Below are 19,300 nucleotides of genomic sequence, written 5' to 3'. Positions count from 1 at the left end.
GAATAGGTATCGAGAAAAACACCTCCGGATGTGTGGTTTTGAGAGTGAGAAAACTAACAGTGAATTATCACCCAAATGAAAAACATGAAATGCTGAGATGAAAATGCCTAATTTAATATAATAATAATAATAATACTCATGCTTTTGTTATGACTCCTTAGCTAAGCTGAAAAGAAAGCGCTGGATGGCTGGATTGTTTTTTTTTTTCATAGTATGTTATTTACTGCAATCTTGATGTTGTCTGTCATTTAAATTCTATTGTCATACTTTGCTAATCTCATTTCTAAATGTATTTATGGTACTTAGACTTGCTGTCCCTCATTTCTCTCTTTTCTTCACCTTTTTTTCTGCATTCTGTTCTTTTTTTTCTGCTTCCGACTGCCCTGCTTCAAGGTGGCAAGCATGCTCGAGAGATGTTCTATATTCTACAGACAGCTTGTGGGCAGAACTGTTCAACAGAAGGTACCCTTAGTGCAAACACATTTGCTAAAATACAACTATCCAAGCTGCCTTTTTTTTTTCTTTTTTTTACAAGTTCTTTGAAGCAAATTATATTACATCTTTCATAAGTGTCTGTGACAGAATGGACTTGATACATTCTTTTCTATGACAGCTTTTATCATATCCAATTATTATCCCTTTATTCACGGATTTTCACAATTTAACAAAAAAAAAATCAAATGTTTTACAGTTCAATGCTGTCCGTTTAAAACATGAAATGGAAAAAAATAGGCGTGAGCAGCATCAGCATGTGGGTTGCAAATGGAGCCACCAAAATGATCATCTTGAATGCAAGCTGAAAAAGAGAAATAAGTTTAGATGTGAGATTTCAAGCACAAAATTGCCTAATTTGCCTTCCATAACTTTGCTTATAAAGGTGGAGGAAAGGAAAGCAAACATGGTTGGTAAAAGGCAGGAGAGGGAATGACAGTGGTGGTATTTTAAATGCAAAGGCAAATGCAGTAGGTCCGTGGATATCAGAAAAAGAGGGAAGAAGGAGTATTGCTTAGCAGCTGGAACAGGAAACTAAGAGTCAGCATTCCTGAGGTCTGTTCCCAACTCTGCCATTGATTTATTTGTGTGGCTTTGGGCAACTCACTTAACATCTCTGTAACCTTTCTGTCCTTAACTGCCAATCTGTGCAGATCAGGAAGGGAAACTATTGTGTTTCCGCTTGTATCTGTAGCTGGGTTTCTGAGATGCCAAATATCATTAAAACTCAGCCCAATGCTGTCGTGCTCTTGGGTTCCCGTTAGCCCTTCGAGAAGAGCAAAACACATCTCCTAATGTCTTCCCTTGCATTCTTCGATAGTTTTAGCACAATATGAGCAGTTTATATTAGCATCATGTTTACATTCCCTTCCTCTTGCTGACCCTAACTATCCTCCCAGGGGGAGGCTCCCCCCCACCCATTGACTTTATTGTCACTTTTTGAACTCGAACTTCTTGTTTCAGAGTAGCAGCCGTGTTAGTCTGTATCCTCAAAAATAACAGGAGTACTTGTGGCACCTTAGAGACTAACAAATTTATTAGAGCATAAGCTTTCGTGGAGAAGTGGGTTGTAGCCCACGAAAGCTTATGCTCTAATAAATTTGTTAGTCTCTAAGGTGCCACAAGTACTCCTGTTATTTTTGAGAACTTCTTGTTGGACTTCTCTGCCCTTCATCCCGTTTTGTCTTTTGCTCAGTGAATCCTACCACTCTCATTATAATGCTCTCAACTTTAAGTCTGAGAGAAGGCTGCTGCTTTCCAGCTACATTCTTACGCATCATTGTAATTATTCCTGTTCCAGCACCTCCTCGTAATGGTGCTCAACATGTTTGCCTCCCAAAGAGACGGCTGATGAAGAGCATGCATGGTAATTAGAGCCCATAGTTTGTAATTCAATATAGTACTTACATCTAGAATAGCTTAAATACTTTTTAAAATAGGTTTTAATTTATCCCCCCCCCCTGAAAAAAAATCCTAACATTGTCCGTAAAGGCTCTAGGGTTTCATACTGAAAGATGTTGAGTCAGTACCAAGAGATGTTGAGCGCCTAACTTCCATTGACTTTAATAGGAATTCTGGGCACCTGGCACCGCTTAGTACATTGCAAGGTCGATTCCCTAGTCTGCATCTGTGACCATCTACTTTATTAGTAGTAGTAGTTCTACTGCAGTAGTGCCTAGTAGCACCAGACTTGAACCAGGACCCCAGTGTGCTTGGTGCTGTGCAAACAAAGAACAAAAAGATGGTCCCTGCCACAAAGAGCTTACAACCTAAGTATTTTATGTTTAGATTAATTTAACTGCTTCTAAGCAGTGTCAGTTACCGTACAGGAAGGTCTGAGGGACTGATGGCTCAGGACAGCTGTTTGTGAGCAACACTAAAAGAGGGCAGCAGCCTTGCCCTGATCTGAATTTTGCACTTGCATCTCCATGAACATCCCACAGTAAAGTCAACGGGAGCTCTGCATGCTTATGCAAGTGCCTGATTTAACTCAGAGTTTGGAGTTCAACCTTTACGTTTATTGGCTTCATAAAATAAATGAGAACCAGAATCTCCCAGTATAATGATTTCCCTTCATTATTTTTTTTCTGATATCTACTTGCCTGTTTGTTTAATTTGGAATTCACCTCCTCACATAGGAGGCTGCCTTCTATTTGGGCCCTTCTAATCAATAATGGTTGAAAAGTCAAACCCGATTTCTGTTTTCAGCATGTATTCAATATATCTGTCAGATCGCACACAGCCCACAGCGCTGCATTGTGAAGGCCCTGTACACAAGAGCCCATTTTCTCAGTTTTTGTTATATTTAATCACTGTTGGATAAGAAACTCATTTTCAATGGAATAGAAGCTCCTAGACAGTTGAAATTCTTTTTGTTCCCAAGTAAACTGAGCCCTCTCTCTGTCTCTGTCTCTTTCACCCCTTTGCACTGGTGGTGGGAGTGGTACGATAATTAGTGTGCTACTTTCGCTGCATTAGCTGAGCTGCACGGTGCTGATTGTTGCTTATGTAGCATGTTGCACAAAACCCTTCTGACACTTTCCCAATAGATCTCTCTCCATCCCTTCCTCCTACTCCTGATGTAGGCCTTTAAAAGGACAGGCATCTTTTAAAACTAGAGCAGGACGTTCCTACCCCATTGTGCTTAAATTCCAGTAATTTCAGGATCCCTGGGTAACAATAATGTAAACTTTTTCCTGTGAAAACCACATTGCACTGATTTTCACTGAGTGCCAAAAACATGTGATTCCCCAGCCTCTTTTGAATCATCTGCTATGAGAACTGTGTACTATATTTCTTGATTTTTTTCCCCCTACACCTTACTTTTCTGCCCCATCCTCAGCTTCTCAGGAGAATCATAGCCTTGGATTTGCTACTAACAGCTACTTTGCTGAAATTCAAAATATCTCTGCAGTGTCTTTCCCTTTCTAAGGGAAGGTCTACACTACCTGCCGGATCGGCGGGCAGCAATCGATCCAGCGGGGGTCGATTTATCGCATCTACTCTAGATGCGATAAATCAATCCCCAAGCGCTCTCCCATCGACTCCTGTACTACACCGCTGCGAGAGGCGCAGGCAGAGTCAGCTTCATGTAGCTGAAGTTGCGTAACTCTGGCTACGTCTTCACTACGGGGGGGGGTCGATTTAAGATACGCAAATTCAGCTACGCGAATAGCGTAGCTGAATTCGACGTATCGCAGCCGACTTACCCCTCTGTAAGGACGGTGGCAAAATCGACCTCCGCGGCTCCCCGTCGACGGCGCTTACTCCCACCTCCACTGGTGGAGTAAGAGCGTCGATTCGGGGATCGATTGTCGCGTCCCGACGAGACGCGATAATTCGATCCCCGAGAGGTCGATTTCTACCCGCCGATTCAGGCGGGTAGTGTAGACCTAGCCTCAGATCGATCTCCCCTCTCCCCCCCGCCCCCCCCAGTGTAGACCAGGCCTAAGATAATGTGCTACATATGAAGTCTTGCTTTGCATGTCGGGTTACTAATATTTCTAAAATATGCCATGTTTTAACTGAATGCTGCAGTTGAATTCAGAGTACTTGGTACCTGTTTTGCCAGCATATAGATTTATTTTAGATCCGCCAGAACTAGAAAGCTAAATTTCCTATCCTGACCTCTCCCTGAGTAATTTGGGCTGTATCTCTCTTTCTGCAAATGCCAGAGGCAGTTTAGACTCTTCCTTGGGACCCTGGAATCTGTCCATTCCCTTTCCATCGTTGTTCCTCCGGCACTGCATACAGGGCAGAGGTTCAGCTGTCCGATGTTTTTCTCTTAGCATCCTAGGTTTTATAACTCACTTTGGGGCAGGGCTAAGCAAGATTCCCCCCTCCCCACGCCTTGGAACAAATATTTAATTCCACTAATTTGTAGGGAAGGCAAGAGTTCTATTTCTTCTGTCTTACTTTATCCCACCTTTCCTAGTATTTTTTCTGCATTGCTTTCTATGTCCCTGAAGTCTCGGACTGGGGAGAGGCAGGTTCCAGAAGCAAAACCTTGTTATGATTTTGTTTCTGGGAAACACCTGTTCCCCATTCTGTCCCACTTGAGGAACTTCCTTTGGGTGCATGTATGTAGTGAATGCATTTGTACAAGCTGTTACAATTAAGAATTTATGGCTAATTTACTAGTAAGGCTTCAGCATTTCAATACGCTTTTGGAAACACTCACCTAGTGAGTGATTGTTTGAAGTCTGGCTAAGCCCTGGAACTCTCAGACACAAGTTTGACTAGCCTCTGGTGTATGCTAGAAGAGAGGCACAACCCAAATATCTCAGGCTGAGTGAGAGGTCATTCCCCTAAATGAAATAATCAAGTGACAAATTCTCTGTTGTCTGCAGCTGGTGCTAAATACAAACTACCCATAAATATGGCCCTGAATCCCAACAGAGATTGGGTTAATAGCAAACCTCACCCTAAAATGCAGACCCAGTTCTTTGACCTAGCCTTTCTTCAGTAACACACTATTTAATACATAACTGAACCATGAAAAATAAACACAGCCCAGTCCCTGCTAATTGGTGGGAGGGACAGGAGAAAGAGAGAGAGGGAGAGAAATATATCGTGAATATAATTTTGGAAGGCCACATGAGAACCTATACTATTAATCCAATTGAATTAAGTTTCTTAATTTTAGGGAAGGTATTCTGGAGTTAGTCAAAGTTGTCTGGGGCTCATAGAGCAGGTAGAGATAGGTGTTATTTGTGGCACAGTGTTGAACAATCTGCATTGTCCTCATCCTAAACACTATACTTAGCAAGCAAGGAAAGGGCATTTAAAAACTTGCAGTGCTAATCTCTCAGTTTTAACTTCTTGGAAGTTTTTAAGGCAGAGTTTCCTTGGAAGTGCATGCTGATAACATACGATTTTTGATTGCTCATTAAGATAGTTATTAAGCATTTTGTATTAAAGTCTTTCATTTTATTTCTCACGGTTATCAGTATGAAACATTCTCTTTGAAAAGTGCAGACTGTCCCAAGGCTAGCTTCGTTTCTGCCCAGGTTTCCTTGCAACCATCTACAAACTCGCTTCTTCAAACGATTTTTTTTCCCCGGAGTTGATTTTATTTTTCATGCAGTATTTCCCAAGTAAATCAATTAAAAACATTAATTGGGAGATGACCTCTCTCTTTTTTTAGGTTAACTTAAAAATACCCCCAAACATATGATCTTATAGTTTTCAAATAACTTGGTATCTCCATAACGTTAATTAAATGTCAAGGACAATTATGCTTTCACTAGCAATTAAAAAGTGTTAAGTATATATAACCGCTGGGAACTGTAAGTGGTTTGGCTATGCAGAAAGGGGGTGGGGAATGGAGAGTGCTTCTCTTCTTTGTAAATCACAGCAGACCAAATTGCAGTGTTTTAATGGAGGGCCACATTGTGCCTGCTAGGCTCAGTTCCCTGGTGGGGCAGTGCAGGAGAAAGGTCCCTCTGGATCTCCCAATGTGCAGAGGGAGTTCAGTGACTGCCCCATAGCTTTGGAGGATGCCCCAAACTCCCACACTGTGCATCTAGCAGTTGCAGGTCAGGGTGAGGCCCTGCCTGCTCCCCTCCCTAGTCTTTTTTGTGTATCAGGGTGTGAGAGGAAGGAGTAACGGTAGCCCCCAGCCCCCAAAAAATGGTTAAGGTTTCACCAGAACAAAGCAGCCATTCAATTAAAATTACTGAGCAAAAACAAAATTAATCAATGGAATGAAATCTTTCAACTACAGACCTGATCCCTAGCGAGGCTAAGAACCTCCTGAAACATTTTAAACACCCACTGAAATCAATGGGAATCAAAGGCACGCCACACCTCGCAGGATCAGGCCCTTAGAAAATATAGCTCCTGGAATGGTACTAATATTTAATTAAAATAGCGCAAGAGTTCTTTCCCCATCTAGTCTTATTCCTCCTCCCTCTCCTCATGCTCCAGAAAATCTCTGAGTTGGAATTATAATAAACTCCTCTTTATAGCTGAGTAGGGTGACCAGAAGGCAAACTTGGGGGTAATGGGCACCTGTATAAGACAAAGTCCCGAATATTGGGACTGTCCCTATAAAATCGGGACATCTGATCTCCCTGAGTTGCGGGGAAGCACAGCAGTTGTTAATGCAATCCTACTTTTTGCACAATGACCAGTTCTAACTTATGAACTGTAGCTGTGGTAGAATATTCTTGGTAACCCTTTACTCTCTGGTTGTTTATGGCTTTCCCTTATTCTTTTGTTGATTTTTTTTCTACTTTATGAGCTGCTGCAATATTTTTTGCACTGCTGTAGGTAATTTGGTTTGGCAGGACAACTGTGTATTTGGAACAATTCTGATGTAAGATGCAGAGAGAAGTTTTAGAGGTTTATTTTGATTTGGTGGGTTTTTTTTTTTTTTTTGGTGTCTTCCCTGTCAACTCTGTTTAATTATTTCTGAGAGAGACATATTATTTGACCTCTCCTGACAAATATTTACATGTCCTTGAAATTAGCATTACATTCTTTTTTTCCAAATATGCAATAAGCCATACTCATTTTAAAAGACCAGTCTAGTCCTCACGCCCATTGACATAAAATTTGTAGAAATTGAGCCCCCTTAAAATGAATTTCTTAAACCAAAACTTATGCTTGTTCATTACAGGAATTACAAGGGCACATCTCTTGTGGGTTTATAACCCCTAAAATATTTTTATAAATGCAATTAATTATGTTTCACTTAAATATATTGTTGAAGCTTTTGTTTTCAGGGCATTTTTCTAACATCTGTTTTACAGTTTACAAAACTGTGCTTTGAAATATAAGTTATTTTAGAACAAAAAGTATCACTAAAATTCACTGGGTTATGCACAAAGAAGGCCCTAAACGTGGTTGTCAATAAACAGATACACCTACCTCTAGATACGTTTTCTATGGAAAGTTTCCAGAGATAGCTAATTGAATTGTGTTTTTGTGGACGATTAGGAGGGAATTTCGATAGTTCTTTCGATGCTGAGAAGGGCGTGGGCACTATTGTCATTGCAAAGCCCTTGGATGCAGAGCAGAGGTCAATATATAACATGACTGTGGAGGTCACCGATGGAACAAATGTTGCAACCACTCAGGTACAATATCGCATTCTTTGTGTGCAAGTTTTTCATTTGTTTGTGGAATTTGTGCAATTTTATAGAATAACTGTGCCCTCCGAATTAAAAGAACACCCTATGGGAGCCAAATTAAATGATTTGGTGTTTGGTGAATATTTTGAAGCATGTTTCCACTTGCTTTGAAGAAATTTGAATGTTTAATACTTAGAAAAGTGGCATTTCTTCTTCTGGTCTTCATGTTCATGTTGAACCAAGATTCTGTCCCAGGGCTGAGGGTTTCCATATCAGATGGGAGCTAGGCACAGATGTTGACAGCACAGATTTGTATTATACAACATGGTCCAGAGGACATCATCTTACAATAGTGATTCCGCAGTTTTTGTGGATTTTACTGTAGAATACTGTGGATTATCTTCTGTTTCTTTTCTTTTCTTTTTTTTAAATAAAGTTCATACCTCTCAACCTACCCATGCCTAAATGTGGCATAATGTGTGGCAAAGACCCAAAATGAGGGACAGGCACAAATTATTCAGGCAGGAAACTTGTGCTGTGGGATTCCTTCCTTTCCTGTCAATGACTGTCTAACCTCAATTCTACATTTCTTTATTTCTGATGTCAGTAATTTGCAACAATACAAGTAAGGGGATGAATTTGTGTGGAGCATAGACAACTTTGGGACTAAAAGGAGAGCTGTCCCTCAAAGTGAGGTACAGTTGAGAGGTATGGATTAGTTAGTGCCTTGACTCCTAACTCAGCATGAGAGTGAAGTGTGCATGAAGCATGCACCTTATACTGTTAGGATGAAATTTACATCAGTGGAATGTACAGGGCCTCCCAAATTAAAGGTGGCCTGCAGAGGAAATGAAAAAAATTAGGTTTGTAATGTTATTTGCTTCTTTATAATGCAAAAAGATGTCATGGCAGATTTATTTTTTGCCTTTTTATCTTACCGTTATCAGAAATGTCTGGTTTTGCTTGGATGAGTCATATATAGTTTGGGAGCTCTCCGCCCTTATTTGAAAAGGTGATCAAAGTCTCAAACCTTCAAGAATTATGAGCTGTTTAACCTTCGCTATTTACAGTACTTCCAGTTTGTACTTTTTGATTTATCTCCAGAGCCTTCAGTGACAGTTAAACAGAAGCATTTGATACAAGCTTGTAGCTAGCAAATTGAATTTTGTACATATATTGGCTAGTTCTTTATCCCAATCCTAAATATAACCATAATCTCTGCGGGCCAGATATGTCATGTTACATACCCAATGCAATCACTTACGCAGCCTCTGTGATTTGATTTAGATATTGAATAATATGTTACTAAAATGCTTGATAAATAACCAAAAGAAAGACACAAAAAACAAAAACAAAACAGTTGCCCACAATGAAAATTGTACTTCTTTGTGGGTGTCCACCTAAACCCATCATTTAATAGAGAGGAAGCATGGCCCAGTGGTTAGAGCACTGGTCTTGATAAGCTTCTTGGGGAAAGGGCTGTCTTTTTGTTCTTGTGTTTGTACAGTGCCTAGTATAGCATGGTCCTGGTCTGTGACTGGGACCCCTAGGTGCTACAGTAATACAAATAATGAAAAATAATAATAAATAGTAGGTTGTGGGTGGTCTTGGCTCAAGTCCCTGCTCTGCCACAGGCTTCCCGTGTGACCTTGGGCAAATCACTTATCTTCTCTGTGCCTCGGTTTTCCATCTCTAAATCAGAGATAGTAGAACTTCCCTAAATCACCAGTGTGTTGTGAGGATAAGTACATTAAACATTGTGAGGTACTCAGATACTATAGTAACGGGCTATATAAGATATAGCAATAACCATCATTTCCTGTGTGATATATAATCAACTCATTAACTAGTTTTTTCTGGAAGTTATGTTTTCATATGTAAAAATAGGAATTAAAATCATAAAGATTGTTTTCTTTTATAGCGTGTGAAATAATGTTAGAGATGAGAATTTATAATATAGGAAATACTGAATAGTGTTCCATATATTCATATTCTATAATTCTCTTATATAAATTCATGTAAGGTATTTTTATCGTATTCAAAAGTTTGAATTTTCAGACTTAAAAGTGATAAAAAGAGCTGAACTATGTTACTCACATTTGTTTATTTAACAAAATAAAGCCCATGTGCTAAGTCAAAAATATCTCATATAAAATATTAATATAATCTACTGAGAGTTCTGTAGAGTACATTACACTGTAGGCATAGAACCACCTGGGTTTTAATTAGGGCTGTCAAGCGATTAAAAAAATTAATCACGATTAATTGCGTGATTAGTCGTGATGATCAACAATAATAGAATACTACATAGATAAGTATTTTTGGATGTTTCCCACATTTTCAAATATATTGATTTCAGTTACAGCGCAGAATGCAAAGTGTACAGTGCTCACTTAATATTTATTTTTATTATAAATATGTGCACTGTAAAAAATAAAAAAAAAGTATTTTCAATTAGCTTAATACAAGTACTGTAGTGCAATCTCCTTATCATGAAAGTTGAACATACATATGTAGAATTATGTACAAAAAATAACTGCACTCAAAAATAAAACAATGTAAAACTTTAGAGCCTACAAGTCCACTCAGTCCTACTTCTTGTTCAGCCAATCGGTCAGACAAACAAGTTAGTTTACATTCGTAGGAGATAATGCTGCCCTCTTCTTATTTACAATGTCACCAGAAAGTGAGAACTGGCGTTTGTACGGTACTGTTGTAGCCGGTGTTGCAAGATATTTACGTGCCAGATGCGTTAAGATTCCTATGTCCCTTCATGCTTCAACCACCATTCCAGAGGACGTGTCCATGCCGATAATGGGTTCTGCTCAGTAACGATCCAAAGCAGTGCAGACCGACCCATGTTCATTTTCATCATCTGAGTCAGATACCATCAGCAGAAGGTTGATTTTCTTTTTTGGTGGTTCAGGTTCTGTAGTTTTCACACAGGAGTCTTGCTCTTTTAAGACTTCTTAAAGCGTGCTCCACTCCCCGTCCTGATCAGATTTTGGAAGGCACTTCAGATTCTTAAACCTTGGGTCAAGTGCTGTAGCTATCTTTAGAAATCTCACATTGGTACCTTCTTTGCGTTTTGTCAAATCTGCAGTGAAAGTGTTCTTAAAACGAACAACGTGCTGGATCATCATCCGAGACTGCTATAACATGAAATATATGGCAGAATGCGGATAAAACACAGAGCAGGAGACATACAATTCTCCCCCAAGAAGTTGAGTCACAAATTTAATTAACACATTATTTTTTTAACAGCATCATCAGCGTGGAAGCATATCCTCTAGAATGGTGGCCAAAGCATGAAGAGGCATACAAATGTTTATCATATCTGGCACATAAATACCTTGCAATGCCGACTACAAAAGTGCCATGCGAAAGTCTGTTCTCCCTTTCAGCTGACATTGTAAATAAGAAGCAGGCAGCATTATCTCCCATAAATGTAAACAAACTTGTTTCTCTTAGTGTTTGGCTGAACAATAAGTAGGACTGAGTGGACTTGTAGGCTCTAAAGTTTTGCATTGTTTTGTTTCTGAGTGCAGTTATGTAACAACAACAAAATCTACATTTGTAAGTTGCACTTTCCTGATAAAGAGATTGCAATACAGTACTTGTATGAGGTGAATTGAAAAATACTATTTCTTTTGTTTATCATTTTTACAGTGCAAATATTTGTAATAAGAATAATATAAAGTGAGTACTGTACACTTTGTTTTCTGTGTTGTAATTGAAATCCATATATTTTAAAATGTAGAAAAACATCCAAAATATTTAATAAATTTCAGTTGGTATTCTATTATTTAACAGTGCGATTACAACTGCAATTAATCGCGATTAATTTTTGCGAGTTAACTGCTATTAATCGACAGCCCTAGTTTTAATGTTACTTGCAAAAATATTTTCTGGAAGAAGTATGTGTGTGGGGGGGAATCCATCTATAAATCCCTTCGCTTCATTTAAAAAAAATAAATAAAAGAAGCCCTCCCGCGCGTCCCCCTCCCCCAACATGTGGGGGTTTACTACAAAACAGCTGATCTTCATCATGCCTAATGGAGACATATTTCCTTTTATTCAACAGCACTTGTTCTCCCTTTATCTCTTTCTGGCATTTGGTGCGTTACACAGTCAGAAGTGGTAAAAGACATTGTAAAAATGCCAAAGATTTTTGTTTCAGTAATATGATCAGTGGTGAAGACCTGTATAACAGCTTTAGTTTCATCAGTAGCTGCACATTTATTAAATTCTGATAAACTATTGAGACTTCCCTCACCCCATGGCCCTCTACACTGCATGTTACAGTGTAGTAAGAGAAACAAAACCATTATGATTTAAAATTCATACGTTTTGTGTTATAGATTAGTTTTGGTGGAGGCAAAAGAAAGAAGTTAAGAAACCCAAGAAGGCCTTAAAGCTTTCCACATGAATTAAAGGATGTTTGGTGGGGGTGTGGATGATGTCAAGTTACAGAGATCCATGCAGATTCGTGAGTGAGACACTATTCGTGTTAATGTACTGTTCCCACTTACCATGTCGCCCCTTCATCAAGGCTGCAACCACCACGTTTTATGCCAGTAAAAATCTATTTTAATGCAGTCTTGCTATGATCCAAGCAAAGTGGCAGCGGTAGTTGTGAGGGAGGAATATTGATTTACTTGATATATTATTGGAGTGTGAGTATGAAGGTACCTATTAGATTGATTAACTTCTGGGAAGGCTAAGCCAGGAACAAGCCAGTGGTGGGGGGGTTGTTTTTCCTCCACTTAATTCATCATTGCTGAAGGCAATGTGATAATTTATAAAAATCTGAAGTTGTACACCACGTCTGAGTTCATGAGAAACGTGATTCTTGCAGGTATCGCCTGCTCACTAGTCCTTGGGGGACATCTGCTGTCCCCAAACTTGAATGAAATCATGAAGCCATGACCCTAGGACTTTTGGAGTCGTGCTATTACATGAGAACATAAGAACGGCCATGCTGGGTCAGACCAGTGTTCCATCTAGCCCAGTATCCTGTCATCTGACAGTGGCCAGTGCCAGATTTCAGAGGGAAAGAACAGAATAGGACAATTATCGAGTTGTCGCCTAGTCCTAGCTTCTGGTAGTCAGACGTTTAGTGACATCTCGAGCACGGGGTTGTGTCCCTGACCATCTTGGCTAATAGCCATTGGTGGACGTGTCCTCCATGAAATTATCTAATTTTGTTTTGAACTCAGTTATAGTTTTGGCCTTCACAACATCCTCTAGCAACGAGTTCCACGGTTTGACTGCACACTGGGTGAAGAAATACTTATTTTGGTTGTTTTAAACCTGCTGCCTATTTATTTCATTGGATGACCTCTGCTTCTTGTGTTATGTGAAGGGGTAAATAACACTTCCTTCTTCCCTTTCTCCACACCATTCATGGTTTTGTAGACCTCTATCATATCCCACCTTAGTCGTCTCTTTTCTAAGCTGAACAGTCCCAGTCTTTTTAATCTCGCCTCATATAGAAGCTGTTCCATACCCCTTCTCTGTATCTTTTCCAAATCTCATATATTGTTTTTGAAATAAGGCACCGGAACTGAACACAGTATTCAAGTTGTGGACATACCATGGATTTATATAGTGGCATTATGATATTTTCTGTTTTACTATATATCCTTTTTCTAATGGTTCCCAATATTCTGTTAGTTTTTTTGACTGCTACTGCACTTTGAGCAGATGTTTTCAGAGAACAATCCACGATGACTCCAAGATCTATTTCTTAGTGGTAACAGCTAATTTAGACCCTCATTTTGTATATATACTTGGGATTATTTTTCCCAATGAGCATTATTTTGCACTTATCAACACTGAATTTCATCTGCCGTTTTGTTGCCTAGTCAGTTTTGTGAGTTTCCTTTGCAACTCTTCATGGTCAGATTTGGAGCTAACAATCTTGAGTAATTTAATATCATCTGCAGACTTTTCACCTCACTGTTTGCCCTCTTTCCAGATCATTTATGAATATTTTGCACAGCACAAGTCCCACTACAGATACCTAGTGGACACCGCTATTTACCTCTCTCCATTCTGAAAACTGTTCACTTATTCCTACCCTTTTAACCAGTTACTGATCCATGAGACGACCTTCCATCTTATCCCATGATGGCTTACTTTGCTTAAGAGCCTTTGTTGTGGGTTCTTGTAAAAGCCTTCTGAAAGTCAAAGTATGCTATATCAGCAGTATCATCTTTGTCCACATGCTTGTTGACACCCTCAAAGAATTCTGAGAGATTGGTGAGGCATGATTTCCCTTTACAAAAACTTTGTTGACTGTTCCCCATCAAATTGTGTTCACCTATGTGTCTGATAATTCTGTTTTTTACTATAGTTTCAACTAACATGCCTGGTACTGAAGTAAGGCATACTGGCCTGTACTTGCCAGGATCGTCCCTGGAGCCTTTGTTGAACATGGGTGTTTCGATAGCTATCCTCCAGACGTCTGGTACAGAGGCTGATTTAAGTTATAGGTTATATACTACAGTTAGCAGTTCTGCAATTTCATATTTGAGTTCCTTCAGAACTCTTGGGTGAATACCACCTGGTCCTGAAGACTCATTACCATTTACTGTATTGATTTGTTCCAAAATCTCCTCTATTGACATCTCAGTCTGGTACCGTTCCTCAGATTTGTCACCTAAAAGAATGGCGCAGGTGTAGGAAACTCCCCCACATCCTCTGCAGCGAAGATCGATGCACAGAATTCATTTAGCTTCTCCACAATGACTTGACTTGCCAGAGTTCACCCTCCTTTCTGTTTTCCTCAGTAGGATTTGACTTCCAGTTTTTAAAGGTTGCCTTTTTGTCCCATACCACCTCTTTTAGTCTGCTATTTAGCCATGGTGGCATTGTTTGGTCCTCTTACTGTTTTTTGTTTTGTTTTGTTTTGCGCGGAAGGGGGGTATACATTTAGTTTGAGCCTCTATTATGGTGCAAAAACAACAAGGAGTCTGGTGGCACCTTAAAGACTAACAGATTTATTTGGGCATAAGCTTTCGTGGGTAAAAACCTCACTTCTTTAGATGCATAGAGTGAAAGTTACAGATGCAGGCATTATATACTGACACCTATTATGGTGGTTTTAAGTAGTTTCCATGCTGCTTGCAAGCATTTCAGAAACACAGCTTCCTTTTGGTTTTTGTTAATGAAAGTTTTATTCCTCCTGGTTCAGAGAAAATGTGAACCCTGAAGGCTCAAACTCCAGACAGTAAAGGAAAAAAAGCTTTAAAAAATAAATCTCATTATTTATAAACCAATCTCATGATGGCTTGGTTCATGCTTTGTGAATGCTTAGGTCTCTATTCCTACACATTTTTCTGTGAGCAATATTTGTAGTTCCTGTTAAAAATGCTTTTGCCCAGACCAGCCATATTGTCTTCTGGTTGAATGAGCCTCAGCCAGAGCTATTATTCATGGATCTTTTCCCTCCTCTCTGCAGAAAGCCATGGAATTTTTCTGCTCATTAGAATCCTTTAGATGGCACATTCAGGATGTAGAACTTGTTCTCTTTTTACAGGGCACACGTTTCTTTTAGGAAATAGTTTTGCTGAACTGAATACTAATAAATCATAGTGATCTTTCACATGAGAGGGAGGTTGTTTCTGCAGAATGCTGAAAGGCTCACCTTCAACCAGCAGTGGCGATGGGTCAAAATGTAGGTGAGCATCATAGCCCTCTATAGCTCCACATGTGGACTTTAATTCGAGACATTTTTAAAATGTTTTTCAGCCCTCTACCAGGTTGCCAGTTGTTAAACAAACTGGATCCTTCACTGAAGTCCTTTTTCTGCTGTCTCCTGATGGCATGGATGGTACATGGGCTAAGCCACTACCACAGCTATTCCCATATCAATCAGTTCTAGAAGACTTAACTGTTAAGTTAGTTGCTGTGAATGGCGCACAGAACTGAGATGAAGCTACATTTTGTTTTAATTCAATTCTTCACTTTTCTGAGCAGGACGGTTCTCCAGAACGAGAACCTCCACTCTCCGGAGCCTGGCTTTTTCCTCAGGCCACAACCCCAGCACTGTCTTACCACATGCCAGTCTGTGGAGTGGAGGCGGTGTGTGATGTTTCATTTCCATTTCAGTATAAATTCAGAGACATGTTAAAGCATGAATGACTGGCCACTGAGGATGGTGGAGAAATTGTTTGCATTTGTATGGAAAATTTAGAAGGGTAGAGAAAAAAAGTCTCAGGCTGTAACAAATAAACCTGTGTGGTAACACTCTTGAAAGCAATATTAAATCAAAGTAGGTTTTCAAAACCCATACAAAAGCGTAAGCTGAGTTGAAGCAATTCAGGCACTTAATGGGTTGTACTACAACACAGTTCCCTGACCAAGCAATTAGCCCAAGAGGATTCTTCCAGCCTCAAATATCTGTAAAGCAGCTCCTGGCATATGTCCAGTTTTTATTCAACTACGTTTTGCCTCGACCAGAAGTATTTGTGATGGGCAACATTAAAAACGGCTTTGGAGAGACTTCCTGCATTAGGCTTTGTTCTGCTTTGATTTGATTGTATTTCTCTAGGCCTGTCACTTGCCATTTTGAATACAAAGTCTCTGGTAATGCTCTGAGAGTTACTTTGCCTAATTTATAAGCTTGGAGCTCCACAAGGTCCTTTATTTGAAATTTGCTTTAACTGTGGGAAATAGGAAGTGAGTAGGGAGAAGGAGATCTTTTATAGCAAGACACTTGTTCAGACTGTAAATTAGACAGGGCACAATGTGACCAGAAATGGGCAAGCTTTTGTAGAGCCTGCTACATATTGGAAAAGATATGAGCTCTCAAGGATATCTGGGCAAGGATTGCTGTGCTGGAAGTTTGCTTTATGAGGGTGGATAAAGTCTTTCAGATAACGTTTGCATATGAAAAGTGTTTTAATTGGCGACCTCAGTAAAGAGGAATTCCTGAGGCCATCACTACTTAACAGAACACAAGCATTAAATATTTTCATTGCATCTCATTGAGGAGATGTACCGTAGAACTTTTAAAATCAGACTTTCATTTTAAATAATAGGTATTGTGTCAACATAATGCTCCACTGACCTACAATATTAACAGTTACCTTCTTCCAAGTTGACAACAACTTTGGGCAACTGCAGCTAGTATATAAATATTTTTAAAAGCCAGTCCTGATGTGTGCCAATTAATCTTTGTCTGATTAAAAGCTTACTTGACCCGTGAAGTAACAGTAATGAATGGCAGATTCATTCATGTCAAATTTTCAATTTGGAACAAAAGAAAAGGGTTTGAAACACACACACATGCATTGTTAGCCTTGGATCCAATTCTGTTGATAAGACTTACTTCTTGTAAAAAAATACAAGACACTTCCCTTACTGCGGGATGGTTAGGCTTTAAGGCTTCAGGAATGAAATCATGGCTGCATTTAAGTCAATAGGAGGTTTGTCAATGAGGCCAGGATTTCACCTCTGGACTTTGGCACAATCCTGCAAATACTTGTGTATCTGAGTAACTTTACTCACATGAGTACTCTGATTGAATTCAGTTCAGCTCATTTAATGTTATCCACATATGGGTAATCAAGACCCATTTGTGTGTGTGTGTGTGATGTTCATGTCACCTTAACATTGCTCCTTTTTTGAAGAGAAGGACTTTTTTCCTCTCTGGACCTCATTTTTAGTCTATAAAATTCAACCAGCATAGCAGGAAATCTTCTACAAGATAAGGAAATATTGTAAGGTGACAGGACTAATGCGGAAATGGATCAAAAATATACCTCTAATAGTCAAGTGATCTGGATTCTATTCCCAGCCCTGCCCCAGACCCCTTGTGTGATAATCGATAAGTCATTTAACAGCCTGTTGCCGTGTCTCAGTGGGTCACAGCTGAGGATGCCAAATTCAGGATGAACAGCTGAGAAATAAGGCAGACACACCCCAGGCTGGTGGTTATTCTTCCATAAGATATACCAAGCCAGTAACAAAAGTAAACTTCTCTCACACTGGTTAACAAGAAGTCGAAACTACAGTCTCCTTAGGCATTCCAGCACTCATTTCACCATGCAGACACTAAACTTGGATGAGTAGTTATTTAAAACCAATTTCATCAAACAAAGGGTCCTTCTAATCCCAAAATCAGCCGCGTAACCAGATCAAGATATAATTGAGATCTTGCCCAATAATCATGCTGTTGCCAATCCTTTAGTATCTAATATTTAAAGGTTTATTTATAAGATGAAAAGAAAGAGGAGGGAGTTAAAATGGTTAAGGAAATCAAATACATACAGTCATTGCAAAGTTCTTGGATCAGGTTTGTAGCAGTGATATTACAGACTGCTGGCTTGGAAAGTCTCTGATAACTTCCAAAAGATCGGAAGGTCCTCAGTCCATTGGTTGGAATGCTCCTTTTTAGTGTTAAGTCCGTAGTCCAGAGATTAGAGCAGGAAAGAGGTCAAAATGGAGATGCTTCCAGGGTCCTTTATAACTGTTCCCATGTGGAGGGACTGCTCTCAGTCTCAGTTTGTGGGGAATTATAGGCACAAGATGGAGTCCAGGGTCACATGAGCAAGTCACATGCCCTTGCATGCTTTGATAACTCATAGGAGCAGCCATTACCCATATTCTGGCTAAAGTGTCCAAAGGAAAGCTCACTGGGCCAGGGACAGGCTTCTTCTATGGCCCTTGTTTTCCTTAATGGGCCATCAACTTGAATGATCCATTCACAATGTGCGGGTTAGACTGGATGTAAACTACCTTACCCCAGGAGCAAACACATTTGAAATACTGGTACATAGTCAATATGCATAACTTTAGATACAAAGATGATACATGCATACAAATAGGATAATCATATTTGATAGATTGTAACTTTTCCATTGATACCTTACATGACATACTTTGATCAAGATTTGTTGCATCTGTCTAACAGTGGCAGTATTAATGATATAAATGGTTATATTTTGACCATACAGCATCACACAACCCCCGCTCCCCTTCTGTTTTTTCCCATCTGTAGAATGTGGATAATAATACTTATCTACCCCACAGAAGTGCTGTGAGGCTTAATAGGATACCATCAGCTTAAAAATCATACTTGTGTCTGCACATTTTTTACCTACGGTTTTTACAAGTAACTCCTAAGATTACTAGAATTTAAAGATCTCGGAGAAAACAAAATTCTATACTTTGTCCAGTTTGTGGAGTTGAAACACTTTGTATATAATCATTTTCTCCTACACAGTCAGTTTCCACTGTTTTTATTTGGGTGGGGAGAGGACTTTCACACAGCAATAGGGGAGAGAACATGATTTTAAATAACACAGGAAAATATGATTATAAACCCATAACAAATTGGCAGAGATACAAAGGGGCAGGTGACAGTACCTGAAATTCCTTTTAACTCCTTTTTTAATAGACTAAATTTCAAGTTGATAGTGTCATCTTCAGTCATTAATGTTCGTAACGCACTTTAAGATCTCCAGATGGGAAGGTACTATAGAAATGCAAAGTACGTAATAAATAATATGTATTGCACTATGGATCACTTCACACACCACTAAAATGCAGTCATCTCTAGGGAGGGAGTTGGCAACCCATTAAACAGCAACTATCAAAATTTCATATAAGTTCAGGACAGAAAGTGAAAAGAAAACCTTATCCGTGAAACTACCAAGAAAATTTAAAGTGCAAAATTCCATGGGATTTTTAATAACCACAACTAATTAGGACCTCAGTCTTAT

General features: G+C 39.4%; 1 protein-coding gene across 3 annotated transcripts in view; it reads left to right on the top strand.

Annotated features, from left to right (window-relative positions):
• The window catches only part of FAT3 (FAT atypical cadherin 3), a 452,955-nt gene that overhangs the window by 310,057 nt on the left and 123,598 nt on the right, over positions 1-19,300 (top strand). For 2 of the 3 annotated variants that reach the window (XM_065417527.1, XM_065417519.1), the window contains exon 6: positions 7,435-7,574. In XM_065417527.1, the coding sequence (XP_065273599.1) occupies positions 7,435-7,574 (140 nt within the window). Of the gene's footprint in view, positions 1-393; positions 463-7,434; positions 7,575-19,300 lie in introns of all 3 variants that reach the window. The other variant, XM_065417510.1, reaches the window with a different exon arrangement.

Source organism: Emys orbicularis, chromosome 1 (genome assembly GCF_028017835.1).
Source record: "Emys orbicularis isolate rEmyOrb1 chromosome 1, rEmyOrb1.hap1, whole genome shotgun sequence".
Taxonomy (NCBI): domain Eukaryota; kingdom Metazoa; phylum Chordata; order Testudines; family Emydidae; genus Emys; species Emys orbicularis.
Note: the sequence above shows the minus strand (reverse complement) of the source record. Positions and strands in the feature narration are given on the sequence as shown.